The sequence below is a fragment of the Amblyomma mixtum genome, chromosome 7 (assembly GCF_055824585.1).
Source record: "Amblyomma mixtum isolate Tamu chromosome 7, ASM5582458v1, whole genome shotgun sequence".
Classification (NCBI taxonomy): Eukaryota; Metazoa; Arthropoda; class Arachnida; order Ixodida; family Ixodidae; genus Amblyomma; species Amblyomma mixtum.
The window spans coordinates 61,531,856-61,558,815 of record NC_143018.1 but is presented as its reverse complement, the minus strand read 5'-3'; the positions used below and the strand labels follow the sequence as shown (position 1 = coordinate 61,558,815).

Genomic DNA, 26,960 nt, shown 5'->3' with positions numbered 1-26,960 from the left:
GAAGGGTCAGTTGTTTCGTTCACGGTAATATCTACATAAAAATACGAGTGCTCACAGGACTCCGAGGACTTTATTCGTGAAGAACATTTATTTTCTCACAAAAAAAAAGTCGCGGCAATTTAAAATATTTTCACAGGATATACAACAACAAAAAAACTCTATAACAAACTGAGCAACTGCGAACGAATGGCTTTGTTCTAGACCGCCATGAAGGAAAGAAAACTTTTTCCGTGTTTTTTTTTTTTTTCTTCCATGCAGACCGCATTCGAGCTCCGCCTTCGCGACAGTGTGGCTTCAACAGTCAAGTACCAAAGCTGGCCGCCGCACGATCCAGCAACGCTGCGTTCGTTTACGGCTTTTAAAGCGCTGCCACATTCTGCGAGTGCAGTGTAATCAATGCACGTATAAAAACAAAAAAAAACACGGGCGAAGTTGAACTTTTGTTGCACATAGCAAGCGCGAGCCATGTGACCTAAATGAGTGCAACATCAGGGCTACAGTCACGAAAAGCGGCAGCGCTGTTAGGCTTGAGAAATGTAGCAGACGACAAACTCCAACAGCGCCAATCAGCGCCAAAATCATCAATTCTTTTTTTTTTTCGGTTAACAAAATCTTTGCATTAATTAGATTTAGTTTAACATTTTGATAGCTATTGAGCAAATATACTTTGCGGTGACTATCAACTCCTTGGTGGTCGCCATGCCGGCGAACCATGGCCATCGTCATCATCGCCGCCAGGCTGCGCGCCTTGCGAAGGCTTCATGGTCATCGTCATCATCGCCGCCACAGTCTGCGCGCCTGTATGAAAGCTTCAGAAGCTCAACAGCCATCGAACCAGACGGACGGTTGGGCGACGGACGGTTGGGCGTGACTTCATCGGCAGCAGAAGTGTCAGCGGCGTTGTCAGCGTGTCATGGAAGGTGAGCACCACCAAACGATAGTAGGGAGGTATAGATTCGCGAAGGCTCGAGTCGTTTGGCCGGCCCTTTGCTCAGTCATGTTTTTTTCGCCGAAGCGCGGACGCAGCTGAAGAACGCTGACCATTTCGCACATCGCTCGATCCTCAGCGAAAATTTCGGCATGTGTTCCCGTCGGCCGCCATCGCTGATGCAGACCAACTTCAATACAACGAATTTTTGTTCAGTGTATGCTAAATGTAGTATGAATGCGGTCCGAAAAGAGCAGGGCGTGCTATGTTTACGTCTGTCCGCAGTGCACCGATGAAACCTCGCATATACTTCGTTTGATCCGCTATTTTTTTAAAAGCGTCGTCATTTACAGACCCAGTTATCCGCCACAGTGAAAGCCACGCTTCGTTTGATAACACCGTCAGGGAAGCCCTTGTCGTCCGTAGCAATGACTGTCATCGTGAGGAGCGTCTCGGACGCTACGAGCGCTTTCGTGTTGTATTGTAGCGTTTGCAGAAACGCTGGAGTCGACGTTCGCTTTGTGCGCGCTGTCCGCGCTATTTTTGTAGATGTCCGATCTGTACTCAGTGGTGTCGATGCAAATGTACTCGTTGCTTTTCAAGTAATGAATTAACTCGTGCCGAGTACCCTGCTGGTAAATCGGACGCACGAAATTTCCTAGATATTCGTGACCCTTCGCGGTGGTCTTGTGGTTATACCCTGTCCGGTTGTTTGGACACAGATGGAAGCGAAACGCAGAAATACGTCCTGTCCTGTGCGTGATCAGAGCATACCCACGTGGTCTAAATTACGGGGTGCCTCGTGCCCCATGTGTCGCTTCGGGACGTTAAACACCACGGTTTGCAATTTTGATTGTTGCTGTCTCTCAGTGCGGATGGCGACAGTGAACAGCGCTATGCAGCCGTGCTTCAAATGCGTATGCTATTTACAACGACAGTCTTGATTTGAGCTTGTTGGAAAGAATGCATGATCAACAGAGGCAGCGCGCCCAGTCCTGTTGTCTTGTGTTCGTCAATTCGCGCTGTTTCTTTTTATCATACTATTTACATATCGAACCCTTATAGCGCTACTTTGGTAGATGCAGGCGGACCAAATAAGCAGACGACGCACTGGGCGAACCAGAGTTCCTAGACTACTTTAAAGCTTTCATACTTTAAAGCGATCTGACAACGCTGGGAAGCAGCGAAGAGTAAATTCACTGGAACTCTAGCAAAGAGGAAACGACCTTTTTGTTTGCGCGATGTGGGCTCCTTCATTCCTCTGACCCCGTCTCTCCAACGAGTTGAGTGAGGTAGCCGGAAATTTTACTGGGTTCGCAGTATAGCCCTTTTGTATACCCCTCCCTAGTCAACACAAAGATGACTCAGCAACAAGGGGAAGCTTTGGGCCAGTTGGTCAGACATGTTGGGGAGGAGGAATAACCGCAAACTTGACAGGACTGAAGATCGAGAAGAGGACAGGACGAGCGGTACCGCTCGTCCTGTCCTCTTCTCGATCTTCAGTCCTGTCAAGTTTGCGGTTATTCCTCCTCCCCAACATGACTCAGCAAGTGCCCCTTTCAAAGGAACCACTCCTGCTAGTGGCCTTTACTGATTCTCCGCCTTGAAGGATTCTCCTCCCCGTTGGTCGGTCCCTTGGGCTGGCTAGCGTGAAATCGGAGGGGGCGGCCAGATGGGAGATAACGAGAACCGCGGGTTCATGGAAATTGGTCACAGTGGAGAGACGTTTACAGCAGTCGAAGCATTGGGACTAGGGTTTATGGGGGGTTCAACGTCCCAAAGCGACTCAGGCTAGCGGGCTGGTTGTCAGACCTAGCGCGCAGATTCGCGGCCCCTCACTAAATCCTGGCGGGAAAAAGCCACTTGACATTTCTCGCTTGACCGGTCCGCGGGCTGACAGCGCGCCTTTCATAGTGGTGATGTGTGAACACGTGACGCGCGGACCGATGGTCGCACCGAAATGTGTTACTGCGCCTTTCCTTTCCTCGAAAATAATTTAGACCACGTGAGGTTGGACTGGGCCGGAGTACCCGGGTTCGAACCCGACCGCGGCGGCCGCGTTTTGATGGAGGCGAAACGCAAGAGGCGCTCGTTTGCTGTGCGATGTCAGTGCACGTTAAAGATCCCGGTGGTCGAAATTATTCCGGAGACCTCCACTACGGCACCTCTTTCTTCTTTCACTCCCACCTTCCTCACTTCCCTTATGGCGCGGTTTAGGTGCACACCGAGCTGTGAGACAGATACCGCGCCCTTTCCTTTCCTCAAAAACAAATTTTCAATTTCACGTGCGGTTTGGTAGCGTTCATTGACATCGCATAGTGAGTGGGATCGTGCGGAGACCCAGGAGGCATGCGGGCCTCGAATTTTCTTGATGAATATAGTTTCCCCATCCATGCATAGCGCACAGGCGTCTTTTGCATCTCTTCTACATTCGAAGCCACGAACCGCGCCGTCATTGAAGGGAGGAAAGTGGGAATGGAATAGGAGAGAGAAAAAGAGGTGCCGCAGTAGAGGGCTCCGGAATAATTTGGACCACCTGACATCGCACAGCACGCGCGCGCCTTTTGCGTTTCGTGGATCACGCTCAAACGCTCGCTTTCGAAGACAACCCCCCGCCCCCTCCATTGAACCAGGGCTCGACTTCTTTGCGTTTGATTTTATTATTTTTTTTCTTCTCTCGGCGTTGCGAGAGCCCTGGAAGCTGCAAGGACGCTATCAACACCGCGCGCGCGCCCAGTCCGGTGTGACGCACCCCCGGCTCTTGTTCGGTTGCAAGAAACGCCGCGTCTTTCACGAAAGCTATCCGAGAACGCGTATACAGCACAGTTAATTGCGTGTCAATCACAGCGCCGAATTTCTGGCGCACAGCGGTGGTTCAGTGTTTAGAATGCTCGGCTACTGATCCGTAGGACGCGGGTTTGTTCCCGGCCGCGTTTCGGTGGAGGCAAAAAGGCGCGCGCGTACTGCGCGATGTAAGCGCACGTTACAAGAGCGCCAGATCGTCTTAAAAAAAAAAAAAAAAAGCCCTCCACTACGGCTTCCCTTATAGACCGCGTTTCGCTTCGGGACGTTGTGCCCCACAATTTCTCTTGAAAAGTGCCCATCCAACCACCGCTAAACCTGAGAGCGCTATTTCGCTTTTTAGGCCGCCACGATCTGAGGAGCGCCGTCGTGTAACTAACTAATCGTTGTAGTACATTTTGTACCGCTGAGCCCAACGACCCTTTTTTGCCCGCCAACATTTGTTTTACGCTCCCCGTACTCGCCACAACCGTCGGTGGCTGCGCGGGGGCGTGTTGTCGCGGCCAAGGTCGAGGTCGCGTGATCGCTTTCAGCCAATACAGTTTCGCCGCAGTCTTGAGGTTGGAGTGGTTCCGGGCTTAGAGAGAGAGAGCACGGTGGACTTTTTGTTTGGTGTCAGTGTAGTGGACGTTCGATTGACTACTGCGCAACAACGCGACCTCTCAACTGCGAACACGATTTTGATTGTGCGAAGCGTCGCTGACAGCTTGATTCGTCGTCTCCTTGCGAATGTCATCGCGATGAAGCGTGTCCGGCATTTTCCGAGGCGGCTGCTCCGTGCTGTAACAGGTGAGCAACGTTTTGAAAAAGCGACCGCCGCGTGTTAAGCGGCTCGCACTCAAAACGTGGTGTTGCTTTACGGTGTCGCCGTTGCTCTGTCTTGGTGATGATCCGTTCGCGCTGTTTATGGGGTACGGTGTGAGCGTGACGCGTTAGTCTGTTGCAAAATGGTCTGTGCCCGGTGTGCTCACGCCGACGATCTAGTCACGAAGCTGTTTGGTGGCAGTTGGTCGCGTGCCGATCTCCTTGATGCCGCCAGCTGCACGACGCGCTTGTTTGCATTAGTCGGAGGCTTGACATTATCGTGAAACGTGTCAGGCACCATGCATTTGTTTACAGTTGTTGGGGTATGGTGGTCTAGTTTGAATATTAATGCATCAGGGTGCGATCGTGGTTCCACTCGACGATGTTAGCTGGACATTGCTGTAGTTGGAGACCTTTAGAATAGGATGGCTCCATCGGTTAAGGGCATAAGGGAATAGCGGGGCGCCAGTGCGCAGGCGCAGGATAATAACGCTCCGCCGGTTATTGTCCCGCGCATGCGCACCCGCGTCCCGCTATACCCCGAAGCCCCTAGCCGATAGGGTCACCCTGTTCTAAAGGTCTCTGTTATCGTCATCATCATCATCAGCCTGACTACACCCACTGCAGGGCAAAGGCCTCTCCCATGTCTCTCCAACCAACCCTGTCCTTTGTCAGTTGCCGCCACTGTATCCCCGCAAACTTCTTAATCTCATCCGCCCACCTAACTTTCTGCCGTCCCCTGCTACGTTTGCTTTCTCTTGGAATCCACTCCGTTACCCTTAAGGCCAGCGGTTATCTTGCCTTCGCATTACATGCCCTGCCCAAGCCCATTTCTTCCTCCTGATTTCAACTATGATGTCATTAACCCGCGTTTGTTCCCTCACCCACTCCGCCCTCTTCCGATCTCTTAACGTTACACCTATCATTTTCCTTTCCATAGCTCGCTGCATTGTTCTTAACTTCAGCTGAACCCTCTTTGTTAGCATCCACGTTTCTGCCCCAGGTGAGTACTGGTAGGATACAGTTGTTGTGTACTTTTCTCTTCAGGGATATTGGTAAGCTACCATTCTTGATCTGAGACAACCTGCCATATGCGCTCCACTCCATTCTTATTCTTCTAGTTATTTCCCTCTCATGATCCGGATCTGCGGTCACTACCTGCCCTAAGTAGACATATTCTCTTACTACTTCCAGCACCTCGCTACCAATTGCGAACTGCTGTTCCCTTGCTAGGCTGTGCTAGGATGGAGAAAATCGAGCATGCTCTAAGGAACGGAGGTAGCCTAAAATCAATGAGGAGAAAACTGGGCATAGGTTAAAACCAGATGAATGCGCTAAAAGACAAACAGGGCAATGTCATCAGCAATATGGATAAGATAGTTGAATTAGCCGAAGAGTTCTATACAAATCTATATAGTAGCTAATGTAATCATCAAGTTACTGAGGGAGGCAGTCGAGCACAGCAATGGGACATCCCGCCAGTTACGAAAGAGGAAGTAAAGAAAGCCTTAGGAGCAATGCAAAGAGGGAAAGCAGCTGGTGAGGATCAGGTAACAGCAGATCTGTTGAAGGACGGAGGAGAGGTTGTGCTGCAAAAAGTAGCCACCCTGTATACGCAATGCCTTGTCACCTCGAGAGTACCAGAAGCTTGGAAGAACGCTAACATTATCTTAATTCATAAGAAAGGAGACGTCAAGGACTTGAAGAATTACAGACCGATCAGCTTATTGTCCGTTGCCTACAAGGTATTTACTAAGGTAATCACTCATAGAGTCAGGACAACCTTGGACTTTAGTCAACCAAATGATCAGGCAGGCTTTCGTAAAGGATACTCGACAATAGACCACATTCACACTATCAATCAGGTGATAAAGAAATGCGCAGAATATAACCAACCCCTATATATAGCCTTCATTGATTACGAGAAAGCAGTTGACTCAGTGGAAACCTCGGCTGTCATGCATGCATTGCGGAATCAGGGTGTAGAAGAGTGTTATGTGAAAATATTGGAAGATATTTATAACGATTGCACAGCTACTATAGTTCTCCATAAAGTCAGCAATAAAATTCCAATACGGAAAGGTGTCAGGCAGGGAGACACGATTTCGCCAATGCTCCTCACTGCCTGCTTACAGGAGGTATTCCGGGGACTGGAATGGGAACAGTTGGGGATAAGAGTTAATGGAGAATACCTGAGTAATTTGCGATTCGCTGATGACATTGCCTTGCTAAGCCACTCAGGACAAGAACTGCAAAGCATGATCAATCAGTTAGACAGGCTGAGCAGAACGGTGGGGCTAAGAATTAACATGCACAAAACCAAAGTAAAGGTCTGTTATGACTGATCGGAAAAAAGATTATTCCTGCTTTGCTCCCCTAGCCATTCTGTCGCTATTGGTTCCAACTGACAGAGCCACACCTGCACCCTCATGCTTCTTTATCTTTCATTGACCTGCGTTGCCCGACCGCGCAGCAGTAATTTTTTTTTTCGTGATATGGGGTCCCACAGTTTTGTCTGTGACTGTACTCATCCATTGCTATGATTGGTGCATTCTGTTTACATATTTGCTTATGCGATTGTGATTGAGCAAATCCTTTCCCCACCCGCTAGAACCTGTCGAGGGGCCTGCAGTGTACTGTAGATAAGTGGTCAGCTCATTACGAGCCACCCCGCCGCGGTGGCTCAGTGGTTATGGTGCTCGGCTGCTGACCCGAAAGACGCGAGTTCGATCCCGGCCGCGGCGGTCGAATTTCTTTGGAGGAGAAATTCTTGAGGCCCGTGTACTGTGCGATGTCAGTGCACGTTAAAGAACCCCAGGTGGTCGAAATTTCCGGAGCCCTTCACTACGGCGTCCCTCATAGCCTGGGTTGCTTTGGGACGTTAAGCCCCAATAAACCAAACCAAACCATTACGAGCCAAGTTTGTGGTTTTCTCATCTGCTGCTGGAATGGGAGTGTAGCAGGCATTTGTGTCCGACCCCATCACGACCCTCTGTCTTCTCCCTCCCCAGTGCACAGTAGCCGGCCAGATATCAATCTTTTTGGCTGACCTCTTTGCCTTCGTTTCATTAAATTTATCTATATATACTTATGCCAGCTTGTGTGAGTAGGTGCTGGAATGCCAGGGATTCCAGCCAGGGCAACATAAAACCAATACATTATAACGGTTGGTGCTGGCAGCATTTTCCTGCACAGATTGTGGTTGCAGCCCAAATTATTACAATGCTGTATCAGTTAAAAAGCTGCAGCAGGTGGTAGCCAGCGCAAAATATCTGTAATGGGTGAATAGTGTGTTACGGGTTACATTGTGCTTACCTCTAATGTTGGATGCACTGCTTGTATGAATGTGGAGTAGCGCATTGAATGATTTGGTTTGGTTTGTGAAAGTAATGTCCCAAAGCGACTCGGGCAATGAGGGATGCCATAGTGAAGGGCTCCTTAAATTTCGACCACAACGTGCACTGGCATTGCACAGTGCACGGGCCTATAGAATTTCGCCTCCATCGAAATTGACCGCTGTGGCCGGGATCGAACCCATGTCTTTTGGGTCAGCTGCCGAGCACCATAACCGCTGAGCCACCACGGTGGGGCAGTCTATTCCGTTCAGCTATGTGGGGGCATTCAGGGCACTTTGTATTGTTGAAAACAAAGCGCCTTCTCAGGCGACCCACCCCTTCCACCTATTTTCGCTTTTTTTTTTATGAATGTTTAACACTCTTATGCTCATATTAAGAAACAATGCAATGAACTCAGAAATAGTATGTCGCAAGGCATACACACCTCTCGAGTGCTGATTTGCTTGTGTTGCTTTAGCTTTTTCTTACTTCTGACACCGTTGTGACAGCTTACTGAAAAACCATAGCAGTAAAGGTTACTGTACAGTGGTGAGCAGCCTTGTCTAGAGTGCTTGAGCAGTGCACACTTGGTAACAAAAACCGAAATTAGAGAGCAGCCCCTCATTACAGGGCAAAGCTTTCGTGCCTGCTTTGTTTACGAGGCTATCTGGCGCTACTTCCGTGCAAGCGTTGCAGCTGGACTCTAGAGGCTGCCACAAAATATGGATTTGTTTGCAAGGAAGTGCACTGCCCGAGCGCTCTAGACAAGGCTGCTCACCACTGTACTGCTGAAATGAGTAGTGATGGCTACTGCTGCAGTGTGGTCCAGCACTACACGTTGTCACCCTTCGCATTGAAGAGCATGCCTTGTGCACCGTACATACCTTGTCTTCGCTACATTACAGGCTTGCACAGGCTGTGGTTGCCTTTTGTGTTCGTTGACAAGGAGCCAGATTCTTTGCCATAGCTTGAAAGTAACATACGAATGTTGTCAATTGTAAAACGAATATTATACAACCTTTAAATTTTTATTGTTTGTAGTTGAAATGAATTAGGAGGTCCAGCTGCTGCTAAACTCGAGAAAACCTGTGTGTAGCAGACAGCAAAAGCACCACTCTTCCACAGAGAGTCACGCATGCCTGGTATTGAATAGAAAACTTCAATTGAAGTATGATTAACGTATGGCACTTCAGTTTCTGAAATAGGCAATGCCAATGAAATAGGAAACAGCATTGAAGGAGGGGTAATGCTGTGATGCGAGGGGAAGTTTATTTTTTACTTTATTTGTTTAGTACTGCGTAGTTGCTCGACTCCAAGTAGGGGTGAGCACAGATACAAGTAAAAAATAAACAAGATTCACATGAGTGTCATGCAAAAGCAAACTGATGATGCTAAAAAAGAAGCAAAGAAACACGGGTTTTACATACAAAAGGCTCACAAATTATCAACAAACATTTCTACATTCGGGCTATTCACTACACACTTCGGCAATTCATTCCACTCTGTAATCGATGTGACAAAAAATGAGTGTTTAAGTATATTAGAGTATGCACAAAATTTTTGTAGCATTTTTCCATGGTTATAAGGTGCACTTGCACGTGAAAAAGGAGTAATATAATCATGATTGTTTATTTTAATCAGATTATTATATATTAGGTACAAAAATTTCAACCTTGCTTCAGTGCGCCTTGTCTGAAGAGATTCTAGGCCAATAGAATTGATCATAGCTGTTACACTATCTCTTCTTTTGTGTCTGTTGCAAAGTTGTCTTTATGGCTTCCATTTCGAATCTCATGAAATATATTTTGCACATTTGAATCAATGAAGTGTGCATTATACAGTGGTGTCTTAGTGCTGTGTCTTAAGTTTCATACTCTAGTGAAGCTTCAGGGCTTTAAACACTCCAAGAATATCATGCTAATTGTATATTTTTGTGGCAAACTGAAGAGCAAGTCCTGAGGATACAAGGAGGAGACAGTTTAGGCTGTTTCATAAAGACTGTGTGTCAAGAGTACTTGTTTCCTTACTCTTGGCATTTGTAGCAAAAGGTTGCCTATCTTGTGCGTGCATTTTCTATTTTGGAACATCTCATTTAATCATTTCAGGAGCTGGCAGTCAAAACAGGTGTCGCTCCTTTTATGACCAGAGACCTTTGTCAAAGTATGCTGAGATGGGCTCATTTATATTAGCTCAATTTGTCTTGCAGTATACATGCAACGCTGACAAATGATCACCTGGGGACACACCTCTCATTTGTCTTCATTCTCGTATGAACTTGCAGTGTAAAAAAGAGGTTTTGCTTCAGGTTAGCATCCCTTGATGTTCAGTTCTTGGTCTGTATTTGTTATCTTTGCTCTTAAGCGATATTGTTTATAGTTATTCCTCTGGAATCGGACCTTTATGGTGATCATTATGCATTATATTCAGAACACTGTCCATTCAGTGACATTTACATCTATTATGGGGTGGTTACTGTAGACGCTTTTGCTTGCTTAGCTGCTACGTGTGTTCTATGGTAGCACAACATATCAGCAAGTGTCTGATACTTGCGATGCTTTGCTGTTCACCCGAAGGTTGACTCCATCCTTATACTGTCGAGGAATTTCCTTTTCTTGCCCGGAAGAACAACTGATGCCAGTCACATCAGTGATGTGTCACCAAATTTTGTAATTTGTTTTCTAAACATTGCGCTCAACATCGTGATGTTTTTGTCTCTTCAGAAGGTGTTATCATGAAGTCGTTTTGTATGAATTATGAGAATTTTTTTTTCATATGCCAGCACCAGTATTTCATGAATTAAAATATTTGTGCTGATAAATAGGTGAACCAATGTTAGAAACTGCATAGATGTATCACTACGTTTATAGAGTGGCCAGAAGGCTCTTACTCCTTGATGCAGAATGCTCCTCACACTGAGGCCACAAGTACTGTTGACGGCGTAGCAAAAAAATGGCCTCCCCATTGCCAAGGAAAACACAGCAACATTCCATTCAAGACTTAGAAATACTGATCCCTAACATTATAATGTGCCATCATGTTAATCTGATTAGTGTGTCCTCAGGCACAGAAAACAGATAGCGGAGCCTTTCATGATTTTACATTCCTCAGACATGCATGCATGCAACAGACATTTGAACATTGTGCATAATGTCCTTAATTTCACCTTCCCCATTACCAAGCAGCCTTGACTAATTGACAAGAGGAGTATTTACCTGACTATAGCGCACTTTTTTCAACTACTAATGGAAATGAAAAGTCACCCTTCTCGTTGGAATCGAGTCAGTAGAGTTCAGTAATTTGTGTTGCTATTTTTTTTTGTCTGTTTTGTGCTGTCGAAAGTGACATACTGATTACGGTCATGGTCGGACTGTATTTAGGTAAATACGGTATGTTTCAGAACTAGCTCAACAGAACAGCCAAATCAAGATGAAGACTGCAATGTGTAGACTGACTCCAGAGGCTAGGTTAAGATGCAAAACAAGTTGTGCCGCCGGAATGAAAGCACTTCTTTGAAGAAAGTTTTTTTCTTTACTACATAAGGAGTATAAGTGCCATTAGGCGCAAATGCCGGCGTGTGTCTTCGCGTGGCCGCCGATTGGGGCCTTCGGCGAGCCTAAGAGGAGAATCGTCCTCCTACGAATAGCGAAAATTAAACGTCGGTGGAGGCAGAGAGGCATAAAGCCAGCATAAAAAATCATTGGCGAAATTAATTGCCGCTACTTTCAGGCATTGGGGTGCGGCAAAAGTTTTCGGAAAAGCATCATGCTAAAAGCGCATTCTGCGTACGCAGTTCATAGCGTCAGATTATCTGATTTCATTTTTTTTTACGTGGTCGCAACGAAGCCAAGGAGTGAATCACGGCAAGCAAGCCGTCGCACGTTAACAAATCAAAATGTTTTTCTCGACAACCTGCTAAGTAACCGAATGCAAGCGTTATCTTCGGCTGGTTCAGCCGGTTACCGGCGCTGGCACGAAAACGAAACAATGCGATGCGCGAACTCCAAGTGCCCAGCACGAAAACGAAACTATGCGATGCGCGTCATCCAAGTGCCCGCTTGATTTGACAATTTTCTTCGGAGCGCTGCTGCGATAAGCTCTCTGCCGAATACTCAAAACTCAAGCTACATGTTGCCAACGTCACCATACTGGAGGCGAAACTCTGGGACCTTTTCGTCGTCGTTCGTGATTCTCGCTCGTGGCAGCCAAAAAAGGGGGTGCGTTTCGGTTGTGGATTCGGAGTTTTCTAAATCCGAAGCCGCAGCTACTTGGATTACGCATGCCTAAATCCACATTTTTGGACCCGCGAGGTCGCTTTTCTTTTTCATCGGTGCAGCACCTTTCCAGCGCGCACTTTTGTCGTATTTGTGAGCTCAGTAGGAACGAACGACTCGGAACTCGTCAGAGGGGAATGCTATGAACGTTTGTTCCAAAGTGCTCTCGGAATATCCCTGGCTACTCGTTCTCGGGGCTGTTTTCAAGCTGCGTGGAGCAGTAGTTGATGTTGTGTGCTCCGACTCTTTACTTTATTCGGTCAACCACTCCAGAAACTTAAAACAGAAAATAGACACCTGTAGCATACCGTCTACCGTGTTACGGTTACCGCTACCGGAGCACCCGGAGACCACGCGCCATCAGTGCGCATGCGCGGCGCCAGATGGCGCCAGGTGCCCGGCAGCTGTGCGCACGCCTGTTGCATCGGAACCAATCGGCGCGGGCGCACTTGTGGTGAGCGGGATCCCGGCACTCTGGTATTACGGTAACACGGTATGATAAAGATGTACTGCTTCCCGTCACTGCGCACGCGCAGATCGCCATGAGGACGCCAGATGGCGCCACCTTCCAGTGAACAGCGCGCCCGCCCGCCGCGTTCGATGCCTGCCGGTACGCGCTTTGCTAAAGCTGTCTGACAAAATAGTAACAGTTGTACTTTAAAGCACGAACTGATAGGCGAGTTGGTTATGCGTTGTATGATTGAAACAGCGAAAGGCCGAAGGCCAAAGACGAGAACAGAGAAAGAAGGAAACGAACAACATCAGCGCTGTGTTGTCCATTTCCTTCTTTCTCTGCTCTCTTCTTTGACCTTCGGCCTTTCGCTGTTTCAATCATGCAGTTGCACTTTATTTCCGTTAACTGAGCCGCAGCTTGAGGGAAACTGGGAAGCTGTGGTACTCGGGTCTCAACGCCAAAAAAATACACCTCGAGGTTGCTATAAAACTCGCATCGGAACCAGTCCGGGAGTGTTAATTTCCGAATATCCTTGCGACAGTATGTTATATTCGGCAATCGGGTCGGCGCCCAAACGAGCGCTTCGGAGAGGACGTTCACTATGCCAGCAGATTAGGCGTGTTGTCGAATCAGCTGCGAAAAGATGTTTTTTTTTTCGGTCGCGCGCCGAAAGCAAAAACGAAACGAAAGCAGAAACGAAGCAAAAACGAAAAAAAAACGAGGGCACTGCGGAAACCGCATTGGAGTAGTGCGTAAGCACTGGCGCCTTTCTTTGCTCCTAATTGCCTCTCCTTGTCTATAAATGCCTCTTTTTTATATCGCGCATACAATTGTCCATTTAATTTGCTTATCGATTACATATCGATCACGTATCAGCTGCTTCTCGATCGCTTATCAGTTACTTATCGATCACTTATCAGCTACTCATCGATCACTTATTGGTCAATCATCGATCACGTATCGATCTCTCATCGATTGCTTTATCATCTGACTGAGGGGATCTGTGCAGTTCGTCTCATTACACCGTGCTTCATTCAAATTTCGCGGCGCGCGTTGGCTCCGCCCACATTTCCGGTCACGTGGACCAATCACGTTGTTCCGCACTTCCGGCGATTCAAATTTCGCGCCACTCCCGGCCCTACCACGCCCAATTTTGGTCACTTTTTTGGCTCTAATTAACTGATGATCCGATCGGCACCAAAATTTTTGCGCCGCGTTCTCACGTCATCCTATTTCGATTATAACCAACCACTCTTGAGACGATATCTCTTTATAGCTTCCCACAATCGCTGCGGACTCGGTTTTGATGACAGAAAGCCGCCGACATAGCCTAGTAATGCTTTGGCATAAATAAAGCGTTTTGTATATGTTTTCCCCTCGATTGGATGCACACTTCTGGGTGGGCTGTGTGTATACTACCCGTGGGCCTTTTTAGGCGGTTCGTATCGCCTTATTTCCGGTCGCAGAAGGAAAAAAAAAATAACAAAGGCATGGACGGCTCGCTCGCGGCTTAGCGCTTTGAGCTCCATATCATCAGCCGGTGTCGCCATGGTAACGGAGCCACGGCAAATGCAAGAGAGGAGTGGTGGGGGGGGGGGGGGGGGGGGGGGCGCAGCTCGGGTGCTGTGTTGTGATCAGGCCGCACCGCTGTCCTCTCCGAGGCGACGTCAACTCGCGGCGACGCGAGGTGGTTGCGTGGTGAGAGTGGGTGCTCTGTTTACTTGCGTGCGTGCGCGCGCCCAGCACCATGCGACGTTGGTGGCTCGGTGTTTATGTGGCATTGAGCGGCCTCTGAGCACGGTTTTGACTATCGCGGTGAATTCGTCGTCTATATTCCGGGGCCGCGTTTCGGTGCGGCACAACGATGATCCATAAAGCAACAGGGCAGGCGCCAACTACCAAATCAGGTTTATTGTACCAGGTTTTTTGGTTTGGGCTAGTTGGTTCGTAGCCATGTTTAAAGATCCATCGCGCGCGCTCGTGGATAGTAAAGGAACTCTTATTTTGGTTTTATTTTCTCATTGTGTTTTTTTTTTGTTCTCGCTTCGTTTATTTTTTTTAATCCCGCTGTAACCCTTGACCTTTGATTAACTTTTTTTTAATTTGCTGGATGCCATGTAAAATGGCACCGAACTCATCGAAGCAGAGAGAGAGTCGTGCTAGAGAAGCAGTCAAAGTGCGCCAGGAAACGCTTTCGCCTTGCAGCACTTTAGAGAGCCAAAGTGCCCCCTGATTTTTTTTTTTTTGTTACTATAGATAGCAGTTTCTTATGCCTCACGTGACCTGTAACCTCTCTTTGTCAGTCATCGTTCGGCTGTTGAACCCGAAACAGGACGAGAAAGAAATACGATTATAAATTATTTAGCGGTCGTAGGAGGATACCACGTAGTAATCAGTGTATAATAATACCTTAATCATTGGTAGCTTTGCCATTCTGCAGGGGTAGTGCTTGCTTTCGTCTCATTGTGTTGTTTAGAGTCTTCGTTCTTTTCTCACTGTTATGATAGGCAGAACAGTAGGGAACAGCGTTTAGGAGCTGGCCAGTTCTCGTGTACTTCACTGTTGTATCCGCGTTTTTCGCGCTCTTTACGGTGTTCGAACAAGCCCGTGTTTACACTTTTATGGAGCCCTATTAGTGTACCGTATTACCGTTACCGGAGAATCGAAAGCCTGCCCACATCCAGTGCGCTCGCGTTGATTGGCCCCGGTACGGCAGGCGCGCGCGCACCTGCAGGGTACCTGGCGCCATCTGGCGCTGTCAAGGTGATGTGCTCATGCGCAGTGCGCACTGACACCGTGTTACGTTACCTTTACCGAAGTACCGGGAGCCCGCCCACCGCCGGTGAGCACGCGCTGATTGGCCCCGATGCTGCAGGCGCGCGCGCAGCTGCCGGGTACCTGGCGCCGTCAAAGCGACCTGCGCATGCGCATTGGCTGCGCGCGGGCTCCCGGTAGCACTGTACATGGTATGCTAAAGGTGTCTATTGTCTGTAGTACGTGTCGCCGCAGCGGAAGGGGTTGGGGGCCCTTTGCTCGGTGCATTTGCAGAGACGTGTCGGCACAAAGGCGACTAGCGCACGAAGTTCATACACGTAACGGAGTCGTTGGGGTGTGTCTGCAATGTGCAGGATTGCAGCCGGCAACGCAGGACCTCGTGGCCACTGCGCTCGAGGGAAAGACTCCGACTGAGGACGGGGCACCAACTGGGGCCGAGCCCTCGGGAGCCGCCGGAGACTGCGGCGACAGGGAAAATTTTGACGCTGCTGGAGATCGTGGTGACGCTGCACATGGCGATGACATCAGAGGGAGTGGAGACACCGGAGTTAGCGACGACGCCGGAGTTGCCGACGTGACCGGAGTTGGCGACGTGGCCGGAGTTGGCGACGTGGCCGGAGTTGGCGACGTGGCCGGAGTTGGCGACGTGGCCGGAGTTGGCGACGTGGCCGGAGTTGACGCCGTGACCGGAGTTGACGCCGTGACCGGAGTTGACGCCGTGACCGGAGTTGACGCCGTGACCGGAGTTGACGCCGTGACCGGAGTTGACGCCGTGACCGGAGTTGACGCCGTGACCGGAGTTGACGCCGTGACCGGAGTTGACGCCGTGACCGGAGTTGACGCCGTGACCGGAGTTGACGCCGTGACTGAAGTTGGCGACGATGCCGGCATAGGCAGTGACTCCGGAGTTGGCAACGACACCGAAAGCAGGACCATTAGTAGCAGCCAAGACTTGGATGCCGCAGCAGGCGCCACTGGGTGCGACACTGGTGTCGACGTTGCGAGCTGCGCTGCACCCACAGGTGCCCTGTGTTCCGAGAGCGGCACGGGCCCGACAGCGAGAGGCGAAACCGCGCTAGACGGCAGCGAAGAGGGCACTGCCGCTTGCAGCGCTAACCCTCACGACGCCGACGAGGCCAGCGTTGCCGACGTTGAGGGTGCGTCGGGATGCCGTGGCGACGGCGACGTGGCAGCCGCGAGCAGCGGCAGCACTGTACCGAGTCGCTTCGCCGCGAACGCGCAAGCCATCGTCAACGCCGCCCGCAGCCAGGTGTCGTCGAAGCCCGTTCCGGCAGCAGTGAACTTCGGCATCTATGTCAACTACATTCCATTGGATGCCAAGGAGGAGGAAGTGAAATCGCTGTTCGAGCCCTATGGAGAGGTACGTGTGGCACACTGCACGCTATTTCTATGTTGCCGGACGTCTATACGCTGTACGGATGGCGTCGCGTCTCAGCGTTACTGTACACCGCTTCCGCCAGCCAACAATGCCTTAGTGTAACATTAGTGTATACTACTGCTGGTGGCTGGCAGTAGCAACATACGGTAATGGTGTACGCTAATGCTACCCTAAATGTCTCCATTACAACTGCCAGAGCGCATAGTGCTCGTGTTCTCTTTTTAAAGCTGGAGGAACACATTGCAGGCCAGGGTTTAGAACGGCAGCTCCCGTCAATGGAGCCTCAATGGTCTATGCTTGCTGGGTGTAGGTTAATATTGCGCATGAAAAGTCTTTAACATACTGGGCAGTCACTTTCCTTTGCGTTGTGTGTGCCAGTCTGTGTTTCTGTCGAGTAGACGAGGGAAGGGAAATGAGGGACTTGTTATTACATACTGCCGACCCAACAGAACATACATACGAAGGAAGCTAACAGTCACCGGAACAAAGCAGAACGGAATGTTTTTTTTTTTACTCTGTGGTACTAATGAATGGTAAATTAATAGTTTAACTCTTTTATAGCTGAAAGATGATTAGAAGAGAGAACCACCACATGCCGAGGCAGTGTAAATTTATCTCTGATGAACACCACAAATTTTCAAAAAAGTAGAAACATTCCCTTGCGCTCCTTGGTTTTGGTGACTGTTGGCTTCGTACGTATGTTTCTGTCGGGTTGCGAAGTCCTGTGGCGGCTGCGCTAGCATGCGACAGGATCGAGGCGACAAGGCTACAGCTCTGTTTGTTGAGGCTGTTGAACTGAATGCTTCAGGGTAGAAAACTGTACAGGTGATAATTTGCAGCCGTAGGCGACATGTGTTGTTGCCGTATGCATGAGAGGGAGGAGATAGAACTCTTGTATAGTGTAAAGCCTTCTAGCCTCCAGTAAACGAGGCCGCCACAAAGAAACAGAAGAGCTTTAGGTGCAAGCTCAAGGTCGCTGGATCGGATCCCAGAAGCGGTGGCCGCACTTCGATGCAAGAAGATGCCTGCATGTGCTGTGCGCGATGTCAGTGCACGGTAAAGAAGCCCAGGTGGTTTACGCTTTCTATGCTCTTGAAACAGAGTGCAGCTTGGCTAGATATTAGTGGCAGCCTGGGATACTGGGGATAGTTGTTGAAGGCATCACCCTGTACGAGATTATGTTCTGCAGCCTCCCTTTGGAGCTAGGCGGGAAAGTAGCGTTTAGCAGTGGGAAGCAGAAGAGACGGAATGGGTACAGTATGAAAAACGTAAACTAATGATCGAAATGAAGTGCTGATCGTTTTGCTAATTTTGTTCAGAGTTATTTGCGTCAGTGACTCGGACAAACATTTGGCTCTGGTGGAGCCGCTTTCCAGGATGATCTCACTTGAGGGATGTCACTGCAACGTGTGAAGGCCTTCGTTGTCAAGGTTTTGTTTTCCTTGCTTTTGGGGGACACTGACCTCTCTTACTTGTGCCAGAAGGGGAAATTTGATACGTTCTTGTCTGTCCCTCGCCTCTTTCGAGAATGCGTGGCATTGCTGACAGTTGCTCTTCGCTGCCACCGTGTTCAACCGCGCAGGTGCAGCGCGTGTTCCTGGTGAAGAAGCCGGAGTTAACGACTCACCTGTTCGCCTACGTGATGCTCGACTCGGACGACAATACGCGGCGTGCCATCAACGAGCTGGACGGTGTGCGTCTGCACGGCAACCGCCTAAAGGTGGAGGCCACCTTCGGCCGGGCCACGCACATCTTTGCATACGGTGAGTGTGCATGTGTGACCTCTTTCTCATTGAGACGGCCCGACAGGAGTGGCAAGAACCGAATTATGCAGAGGACACGGGCTCCGCGAACATGATTCGACAACGCCTGGCACCTGTGTCGTCTCTACTTCTTTCAGTCCTTGCATTATGTACACCCCCCAGTCTGAAGTTCGTGGGACTCACCTAAGCAAAAAAAAAAAAAAAACGATGTTTTCCCAATTCAATAGCATTAGCAGCTGTTGATGCCTTTGCTGGGAGTGGCGTCACTTCCGTCTATTTAGTCAGCTAATTATTCTTCCGAAGGCATGGTTTCTTCCCGATCGGGCTTCTAACATTATCACATTAATTTTTAAAAAAACATTAACGAGCGCTTGCCTCATGGTGATCAGCACTTGCTGGATACCGAAATTAATGGCGCCAGCTATAAGAGTACGGAGGTTGTGTTTGTTATGTGAAAGTTATAGTGAGCACTTAGTATTCTGAGAATACTGTGAGCTACACTGTTAAAAAATTTGCACCCTTAAGGGTGCATTTCCATGTCTATAACTCACACCCTTGCACCCTCCCTAAAGGGTGCAAAGTATGCTTGTCGCACCCTTTTTCCGACTGCTTTAAAGTTTCATAGGTTTTTAATGCTTTAAAAGGCGCTGATCAATTTCTTTTTTTGGGGTGAATGGAAGCTAAACATTTCTTACGAAAAGCTGCCGACGACCTGTCTAACTTTGCACTAACGTTACGGCATCTCCAACTACACTTATAATACCCAGGTGTGTGTCTCACGGTGTTTCTGAACCTCATTGCTGTGAAGTCACATTTGTTGTTGCGACTGAAAGAAGGATGAAAAGGAAAGTGCACGGGCCTGCCGACTAGCTCGTGCTGAGCCATTACTGCTGCCACGTGCAGATAGAGGAGAGTTAAGAAAAAATGTGAGAAGAAAGAGTGAAAGAACACATGCGCATCGCATCGCAACAACCGCCTCCGCCGAAGCGATGACGACGGCTGAAGCAACGATACCCTTCCGCGCATACTTTCTCTAAGTTTGTATATGCCATTTCAGCGACCCGTTATTTCGAGTCACTGATGCTTAGCACTTCAGCTAAAATAATACAGTTAATTATCACATTCTGGGGACGCACTTGAATAGCTCACAACATATTAAAGGACACTTGATTGAACTACTGGAATGTTGTTCGACAAGTCAAAGAATACCGTACACCCTTACGCACCCTTGCATCAGAAGGAGCTACAACACCCTTGCACCCTGCTCTTTGAAGGGTCCATGGGTGCTTTAAAGGTAGTAATGTGCTCAGCGCACCCTTTCCGAAATGAAATAAGAGAAAATGAGGGTGTGGAAAGGATGCAGCCATGAGTGCTACACCTTTAACCCCTTCACCGTTTTTTTATATCAACGAATTTCTTAACAAAACTGCTTATTTTTTTATTCCTGATTTCGATTATTATTGCAATAAAAAGCATGCATTCAATCTTTGAAAAATATTTGGAGCAAACACAAAGTCAAATTAACATATTGAAGTTTATTATTCCTCACAATACAGAAAACCAACTTCTGGCTGGTAATGAGCGATAAAAATTAAAGAATGACCATCATCAGGCAAGCTTACAGTGAACGTCTTACCAGGAACTGCCAGAAAAGGAAACAGAGGGGGTCGCGTTGGGATGCTACTGGCGTTGATCTTTATCTACTGACGCGCGCCCGCAATGTTCGCTTCTGAGCTGTCCTCTTCTTCATCGGAAAACTGCTCAGCATAACGTCATCACTGTCGTCCTCGCTCCCTGAAACAATGTACACTTCGGTGTCAAAGTCACCATCGTCTGAAGAAGATGACGAAGAAAAGCGCCTTTTCCGCGAAGACGGGCCAGGAATACACGCGTCGCCTAAGCCGGGTGCCATTTTTAAAACCCAGGTTGCCATACGAAAAAAACGTTTATGCGGTAGAAGAAAACGAAATAAACAGGTCAGTGCTGCCATCTGTCGACCAAAATGCCATCTAAGCCACACACGAGCGCTGATCGTCCGAAACGCTGAAGGGAAGAACCTATTCAGCGAGGACGAGCTACAGTCGTCCAAAACAGTTTGGGGACAGCTTGACAGGGACGAGCGCAGCTCGTCCAAAACGGTTAAGGGGTTAAGGGTGCAAATTTTTTTTACTGTGTAGCTGTGGTGGATCTTGCCTCTCAGAGCGAGTTCGCGGGCAGCATCCCAAGCGCGATGCTCTGCTTCGACCTTGCCTGCATCTGTGTGTCTGCACACAATGCAACTCAACTGATGTGCCACATCGCCATTCACAGTTTTGTCACTGCGACGGCCAATATACAGCGCTCTGAGTAGTGCGCCTCACGTCGTCGCAGCAAACGACACGCTTCACAGTAGCGAAGAGAAAGAGTGAGATTGAGGCCAAGAATGCATGTCTGCTTTAAACGCTTTATTTCATCGCTGCCATAGCACGCATATTGAAATACCTAAATACGTTCATCCAAATTCTGAGTGTGTGAAAAGCGCAGTGCACCTTGAACTTTAGGAGACTACTTGCGCCATGGATTCAAAGAAATTAAATTCATTTGCCAGAGCCATGTTCCTTAGAACTTATGATGGCGGGTGTATGTTTTTCATTGTGTGTGTGCCATGAATTCGTACGAACTCCTCCTTTTGTTAATATATGTATCAGCAAAAGGACGGAAATCGTGCTTATGTTTTACCAGTGTAAATAAATGCTGTTGCATCGACCTCCTAATTACCTCTGCGCACGGCCCCGCCACAGTGGCTCAGTGGTTAGCGTACTCGGCTGTGAAGTCTGAAGACGCGGATTGGATTCTGGCACGTAGCAAAAGGTGCCTGTGTGCTGTGCAGAGTCGGCGCATATTAAGGATCCCTAGGTGGTCGAAATTAATCTGGAGCCCTCCACTACAGTGCCCCTCATAGCCAGTGTTGCTTTGAAACATTAAGCCTCATACCATATACCTCCGTGCCCTGCTTTTCGTTACCTTTAGAGTTATGCATTTGTGAGCTATCTCTCTATCCCATAAGACACAAGGGAACGTATACACGCATCGTGAAGGTATTTAGGCGACACCTTGAACTAGTGACAGTTTTGTGACATTCGTTAAGTGTAATTTGCGGGCACTCTGCCAGATACTGTGCACAGCAGGTGGTGGGCACCCACATTTTAGCAGTGGTGAGGAGTATGACAAATACTAGGGTCGGCTGCTGTTGTCATCGGTCAAGGAAATTGTAGAAAGTGTTGGTTTTTGCAGCAACAGGCAACTATTCGCTGTTCGTAATAGCCATTGTCCAGCTGTGTTACCCTGTCATAGAATACATAATCTCTCATAAACATCATGAGAAAACGTCCGTCTGAGGAACTCGGGCTGTTCCCTCTCGGAGCTTCCTAAGAATGCAACTACAAATGCTTCACAAAGGTGTCCCCCACCATCCACTGGTGTTGACCTGTTGTCATGATGTCGCAGTCAGCGGCCTTGCTTCTTAGTGAATTTGCCATGTATGGAGTTGCTTTCGATTCGCACTTCGGGCTGCAGTCAAACATTAGGTTGTGTAGCTGGGTTGATATACCGGTAGACTGTTTTGAAATTCTTCGCTCTGTGGGTGACACGCATGTAGGCTAGTTTAACTGTATGGACCTCTCAGAAGAGCGCTTCATGTGCATTGTGCCATCTCCTTCACTGGAATGTTGTCTGCAGCTGGGAAGTGGCGCTGCGAGCTTTCTGCGCCTCTTCGCACAGTCCAGAGTGCGGTAAAACTTCTTGTTCACTTTGAAGAGGTCTAGAGGCAAATGACGTGGAAAACTGCACAGGCACACAAAGCCAATGCTGCTGTCACCGGAAGGCACTTTCCATTGTTGATGCATAGTCTTTTTTTCTTCGCAGGCGAAGGCAGCGCCTACAACCGCAGCCGCGCCGCCGTGTATGCACGGATGCAAGGCAATGCACAGGACGAGGGCGACCGCAGGCCGGCCAACGGCGACCGCTTCAGGAGTGGTCCCTTCACCCACCACCAGGGCAGTCGCTTCGACCTCAGCCAGAACGACGGCTTCAGGAACTGCCAGGACGACGGCTTCAGGAACCGCCAGGACGACGGCTTCAGGAACCGCCAGGACGACGGCTTCAGGAACCGCCAGGACGACGGCTTCAGGAACCGCCAGGACGACGGCTTCAGGAATCGCTACGGCGATGGCTTCAGAAACCGTCAGGACAACTACGGCAGGGGCTACCAGGACGGTCGCTTCAACAACCGCCAGGACCAACAACCTCGCTACGGTCACCACAACGGCGGGTATCCCTGCCTCGGCAGAGGTCGTGGGCAACAGCGTGACAACTTTGGCCGAGGTGGAGGCTCGATGCAGCAGTCCAACTTCTACCGCGGCGACGCCGCGGCAAGGGGCTTCAGTCCGAGAGGGGAATGGCGGCAATGGGACCAGCTGCAGGAGCGCGGGAACAGGTTCACGGGCTACCGCGGCGGCGAAAGCGGAGGATACGCCGAGTCCCCAGAGCTCTACGAGCGCCACGTGGACGCTACGCGCAAGCAACGCCGGGCTTGGGACCGGCGCCGGGCCAGCTTGGCGGTGGCTGGCGCAGACTTGCGCCTAGTGCCAACATTTGATCTGATCCAGGGGCTTGTCAGGAACACGTTGTACAACCACCCCTATTACCGAGGCTACAATCATCCCGCCCATGAAACCTTGCACGGAGACTCGTCAGCACTTATCGCCGGCGAAGCGGTATTCTGGTCGAACGGCAATGGCGCCAAACTCGGGAGTCCGCTGGACCTCATCCGCCTACTGCACGGGGACGACGAGGCAGTCTCCGGGTGCTTGGGAGAAGGCGATGCCTCTGAAGACCAATCCGAGGGCACGGCTTCAGAGCAAGGGTTGGCCGCGGCACCTGAGAGCAAGGATGGTGGCTCAAGTGACACGGGCGTCGTTGCCTCTGCTGTTGAGGAAAGATGTGCGCAGCATGAAGAGGGAAAGCCGAGTCGTACTGAATCCCCGGATGCTGGAGACCATCGGCCTGTCGGTGAAGAGCGCCAGCGAGAGAGCAATGATTCTACAAAAGACATGCGCTTCCACTTGAGCCATAAGCGGCTTGAAGATGATGTGACCGAGGGCGGTGGCAACGGACAGCTGACAGATAGTGCCGGCGAGCAGGAACCTTCCCCTGCACGCGACGACAATGTCCCGGCGGATTCGAACGAAGTAATGCCGTCAGGTGTTCAGGAAAGCCCCGGCATCGCTGAAGATAATGGTGAAGGACAGCTGCCTGATCGTACCTGTGAGCAGGAAGATTCCCTCGGAGTGGCACGCGACGACAATGTCCCGGCGGATTCTAACGAAGTAACGCCGTCAGGTGTTCAGGAAAGCCCCGGCATCGCTGAAGATAATGGTGAAGGACAGCTGCCTGATCGTACCTGTGAGCAGGAAGATTCCCTCGGAGTGGCACGCGACGACAATGTCCCGGCGGATTCTAACGAAGTAACGCCGTCAGGTGTTCAGGAAAGCCCCGGCATCGCTGAAGATAATGGTGAAGGACAGCTGCCTGATCGTACCTGTGAGCAGGAAGATTCCCTCGGAGTGGCACGCGACGACAATGTCCCGGCGGATTCTAACGAAGTAACGCCGTCAGGTGTTCAGGAAAGCCCCGGCATCGCTGAAGATAATGGTGAAGGACAGCTGCCTGATCGTACCTGTGAGCAGGAAGATTCCCTCGGAGTGGCACGCGACGACAATGTCCCGGCGGATTCTAACGAAGTAACGCCGTCAGGTGTTCAGGAAAGCCCCGGCATCGCTGAAGATAATGGTGAAGGACAGCTGCCTGATCGTACCTGTGAGCAGGAAGATTCCCTCGGAGTGGCACGCGACGACAATGTCCCGGCGGATTCTAACGAAGTAACGCCGTCAGGTGTTCAGGAAAGCTCCGTCATCGCTGAAGAGAATGGTGAAGGCAACAAGAAATGTGCGTCTCCGGACCTGGACGTCATCAGCGATGGATCCGGCAGCGGAGGCGACGAATGCTCCGTCAACCAGAACACGCCATGCATCGAGATGACCCCATCTTGCCGCGACTCCATCTCATCTGCCGAACAGCGCTCGGAGCAGGGCGACGAACTTCATCTCGGCAAAAGCCAGGTGGACGACCAGACAGGCGAGGTGCAGAACAGCCAGCCACCGCCACCTAGTTCGGAGTCAAATCAGGCCGATCTGTCGCAGCGAAGCGTTTTGATGGAACTGGGCCCATTCGGCCATGGCGACGAGGCGGTCAGGGAAGCGGGCCAGCACAGCATCTCGGGAGCGTGTCAACAGCTGTGGCAGCTCCCAGAAGAGCGCGTGCCCGTTGCTGAGCGTTGTGTTTCGGCTCCTCCCACTGTGGACCGACCTCGTCAGCAGGGCGCTGAACCTGGTTTGGAATGTGGCGCCCCTGAAGCTGTGGGTCAGGGCGCGGACATTCGCTTGCGTTCCCCCCGAACCCGGAGCGTGGCAGCCATGCTGAGGGGCAGCGTCACGACCACGCTGGGCGAAAACGAGAGAATCCCGGAGAGACCGGCAGCGCTGTACAATAACAAGTCGTTCGCAGCGTATACGGAGGCCCGAAGAGTAGTGTTGGGGTCCTACGGAGACCGGGCACAAGGGGCCCACCACTGCCTGCGGTTCGGTTCGATCTGCGGCGCGGCTGTGCAAGACTCGGAGAGCGGAGACTCGCAAAGCGAGGACTCCTCCTCGGACGACGATGGCACGCTCCCCGCGAGGTCCTTGTCCAAGCGTTTCGTGCGCAGGAAGAACGAGAGGAATGCCATTCACCTGAAGTACGGCCATGCAGCACCGCGGTGCACCCACCGCTGCGTCTTGGCCGACGGATGCCAACCTGTCCTGCTAGGGTGTGGGATGGAAGCGCCCGTCATCTCGCCCATCATCTCGCAGTGCCTGCACGCCGCGCCGGGCAGCCACCGAGCGGATGTGGGTGGCGCCCAGGGCGGTAGCTGTGCTCCCGTCGGTGGGGGAGCAACCGTGCCTCACGAAGGCAAGCAGGCCGTCGGAGAGGCGACAGATTCGGCGAGACAAGGCCAACAGGAGGGCGAACCAACGACACGGGAAGCGGTACGCGCAGTCGGTGACGATCCAGAGTGGCGGCGCGTCACCCGAGCTTTCGTGCGCGCTCTCTCCCTGGTGCGAGGGGATTCGGGTTCCAATCAAGAGGATGTCGAAACCGGCTCCGACAGCGAGCTGTTTTCACGATCTGAGGAGGAAGATGACGGCCATCTGGAGAAGACGTCTGTGGTGTCCGAGAGCGACTTGCTTGCCTTCGGCCGTAGCAACGTACCGAAAGCGAGCAAGGAGACATTGAAGCCAACGCTGAACGGCCATGTGGATGGTGGTGGCCCAGCGATGGCCGAAGCCGGCAATGCTTACTACCCAGTGGTGCGAATCAACGGCCCGACGCCTGCAGAGATTGCTGCTGGCAGTGCCTGCGCCTCGATGCTGGAAGAAGCTGCTGTGGACCAGGCCACCCAGAAGCACGTGGACGAAGCGGGCGATTCGACCCTGGAAGTCTCGAATGTGGCAGCCAATCAGACCGAACCTACTGAGGGCGGGGACTGTCGTCCTCCGCGTCCAGAGGGAGGAATAAGCGCACAGTGCGGAGGAGAGGACGACGGAGACGGCGCCTTTGAAAAGGGCGCCCAAGATGGCGGCGCGGCGCAACAGCGGACAGCTGAGCAGCAAAAGGCGCCCGGTTCACACGACGCGGGGCCGAGCGAGGCGGGAGGGGGCGGTGACGGCGGCGACGGCGACGACGCGGTCGATACGAGACGCCGGCAGCCCCCGCGCCTCGAGGGTGAAGAAATTGAATGCGAGCCCGTACTCGTCCGGCCTGCTCAGTTCGTGGCGCTGCTGTGACCGCGCGTGGGCAGGGAGCGAAGAGCAAGCCGCGCCAACGTTTCTTTTTAATCCCGGGATGGCGGCCGCACCATGCGGGAGAGCGGCGGAAAGCTGGTCAAACAGAGTCGGCGCCGTCTTATCCACTTTGGGGTTGTGTGTGCAGGGCCATTCTTCGGTCTGGTGATGTCTTTTTCTCCCTCCCTAGTCATTTTTCTTTTACGTGCTGATTCAGGCGAAGTTTGCCGTTTATTTTTGTTTTCTTGTGGACGGAGTGCGTTCATGAATGTGCCTGCATTGTTATCCTAGTCGATTCCATTTGGCCACCTACTGTACCGTTGCTCTTTGTTCGTTCGTTCATTTGTGCCTTTAATAAAAGGTTCTGACATTGCGGCTCCGTGTCCTGTTTTCTTTGCGAGGCCGGAGCCGAAGTATATTTTCTTGGCTTGGCTTCAATAGGTGCGGAATCGGGGAAGAAGCCGGTACCATGAGGTGAAGTATCGCATGTTCTTGTGGTTCTGACTCGGC

General features: G+C 50.7%; 2 protein-coding genes across 2 annotated transcripts in view; one reads left to right on the top strand and one right to left on the bottom strand.

Annotated features, from left to right (window-relative positions):
• LOC149336261 (solute carrier family 60 member 1-like) overlaps positions 1–26,960 on the bottom strand; it is a 309,160-nt gene that overhangs the window by 239,252 nt on the left and 42,948 nt on the right. The window lies entirely within an intron of this gene.
• LOC149336263 (uncharacterized) lies at positions 770–26,825 on the top strand. The gene is made up of 4 exons (XM_089552793.1): positions 770–920; positions 15,723–16,750; positions 18,351–18,531; positions 22,435–26,825. The coding sequence occupies exons 1-4, from the start codon at positions 914–916 to the stop codon at positions 26,451–26,453; spliced, it is 5,235 nt and encodes a 1,744-aa protein (XP_089408919.1). The 5' UTR covers positions 770–913; the 3' UTR covers positions 26,454–26,825.

Coding starts and splice junctions, on each gene's coding strand:
- LOC149336263 (XM_089552793.1), top strand. Junction 16,751..18,350: donor TGTTCGAGCCCTATGGAGAG/GTACGTGTGGCA, acceptor TCAACCGCGCAG/GTGCAGCGCGTGTTCCTGGT. Junction 18,532..22,434: donor CACGCACATCTTTGCATACG/GTGAGTGTGCAT, acceptor TTTTCTTCGCAG/GCGAAGGCAGCGCCTACAAC.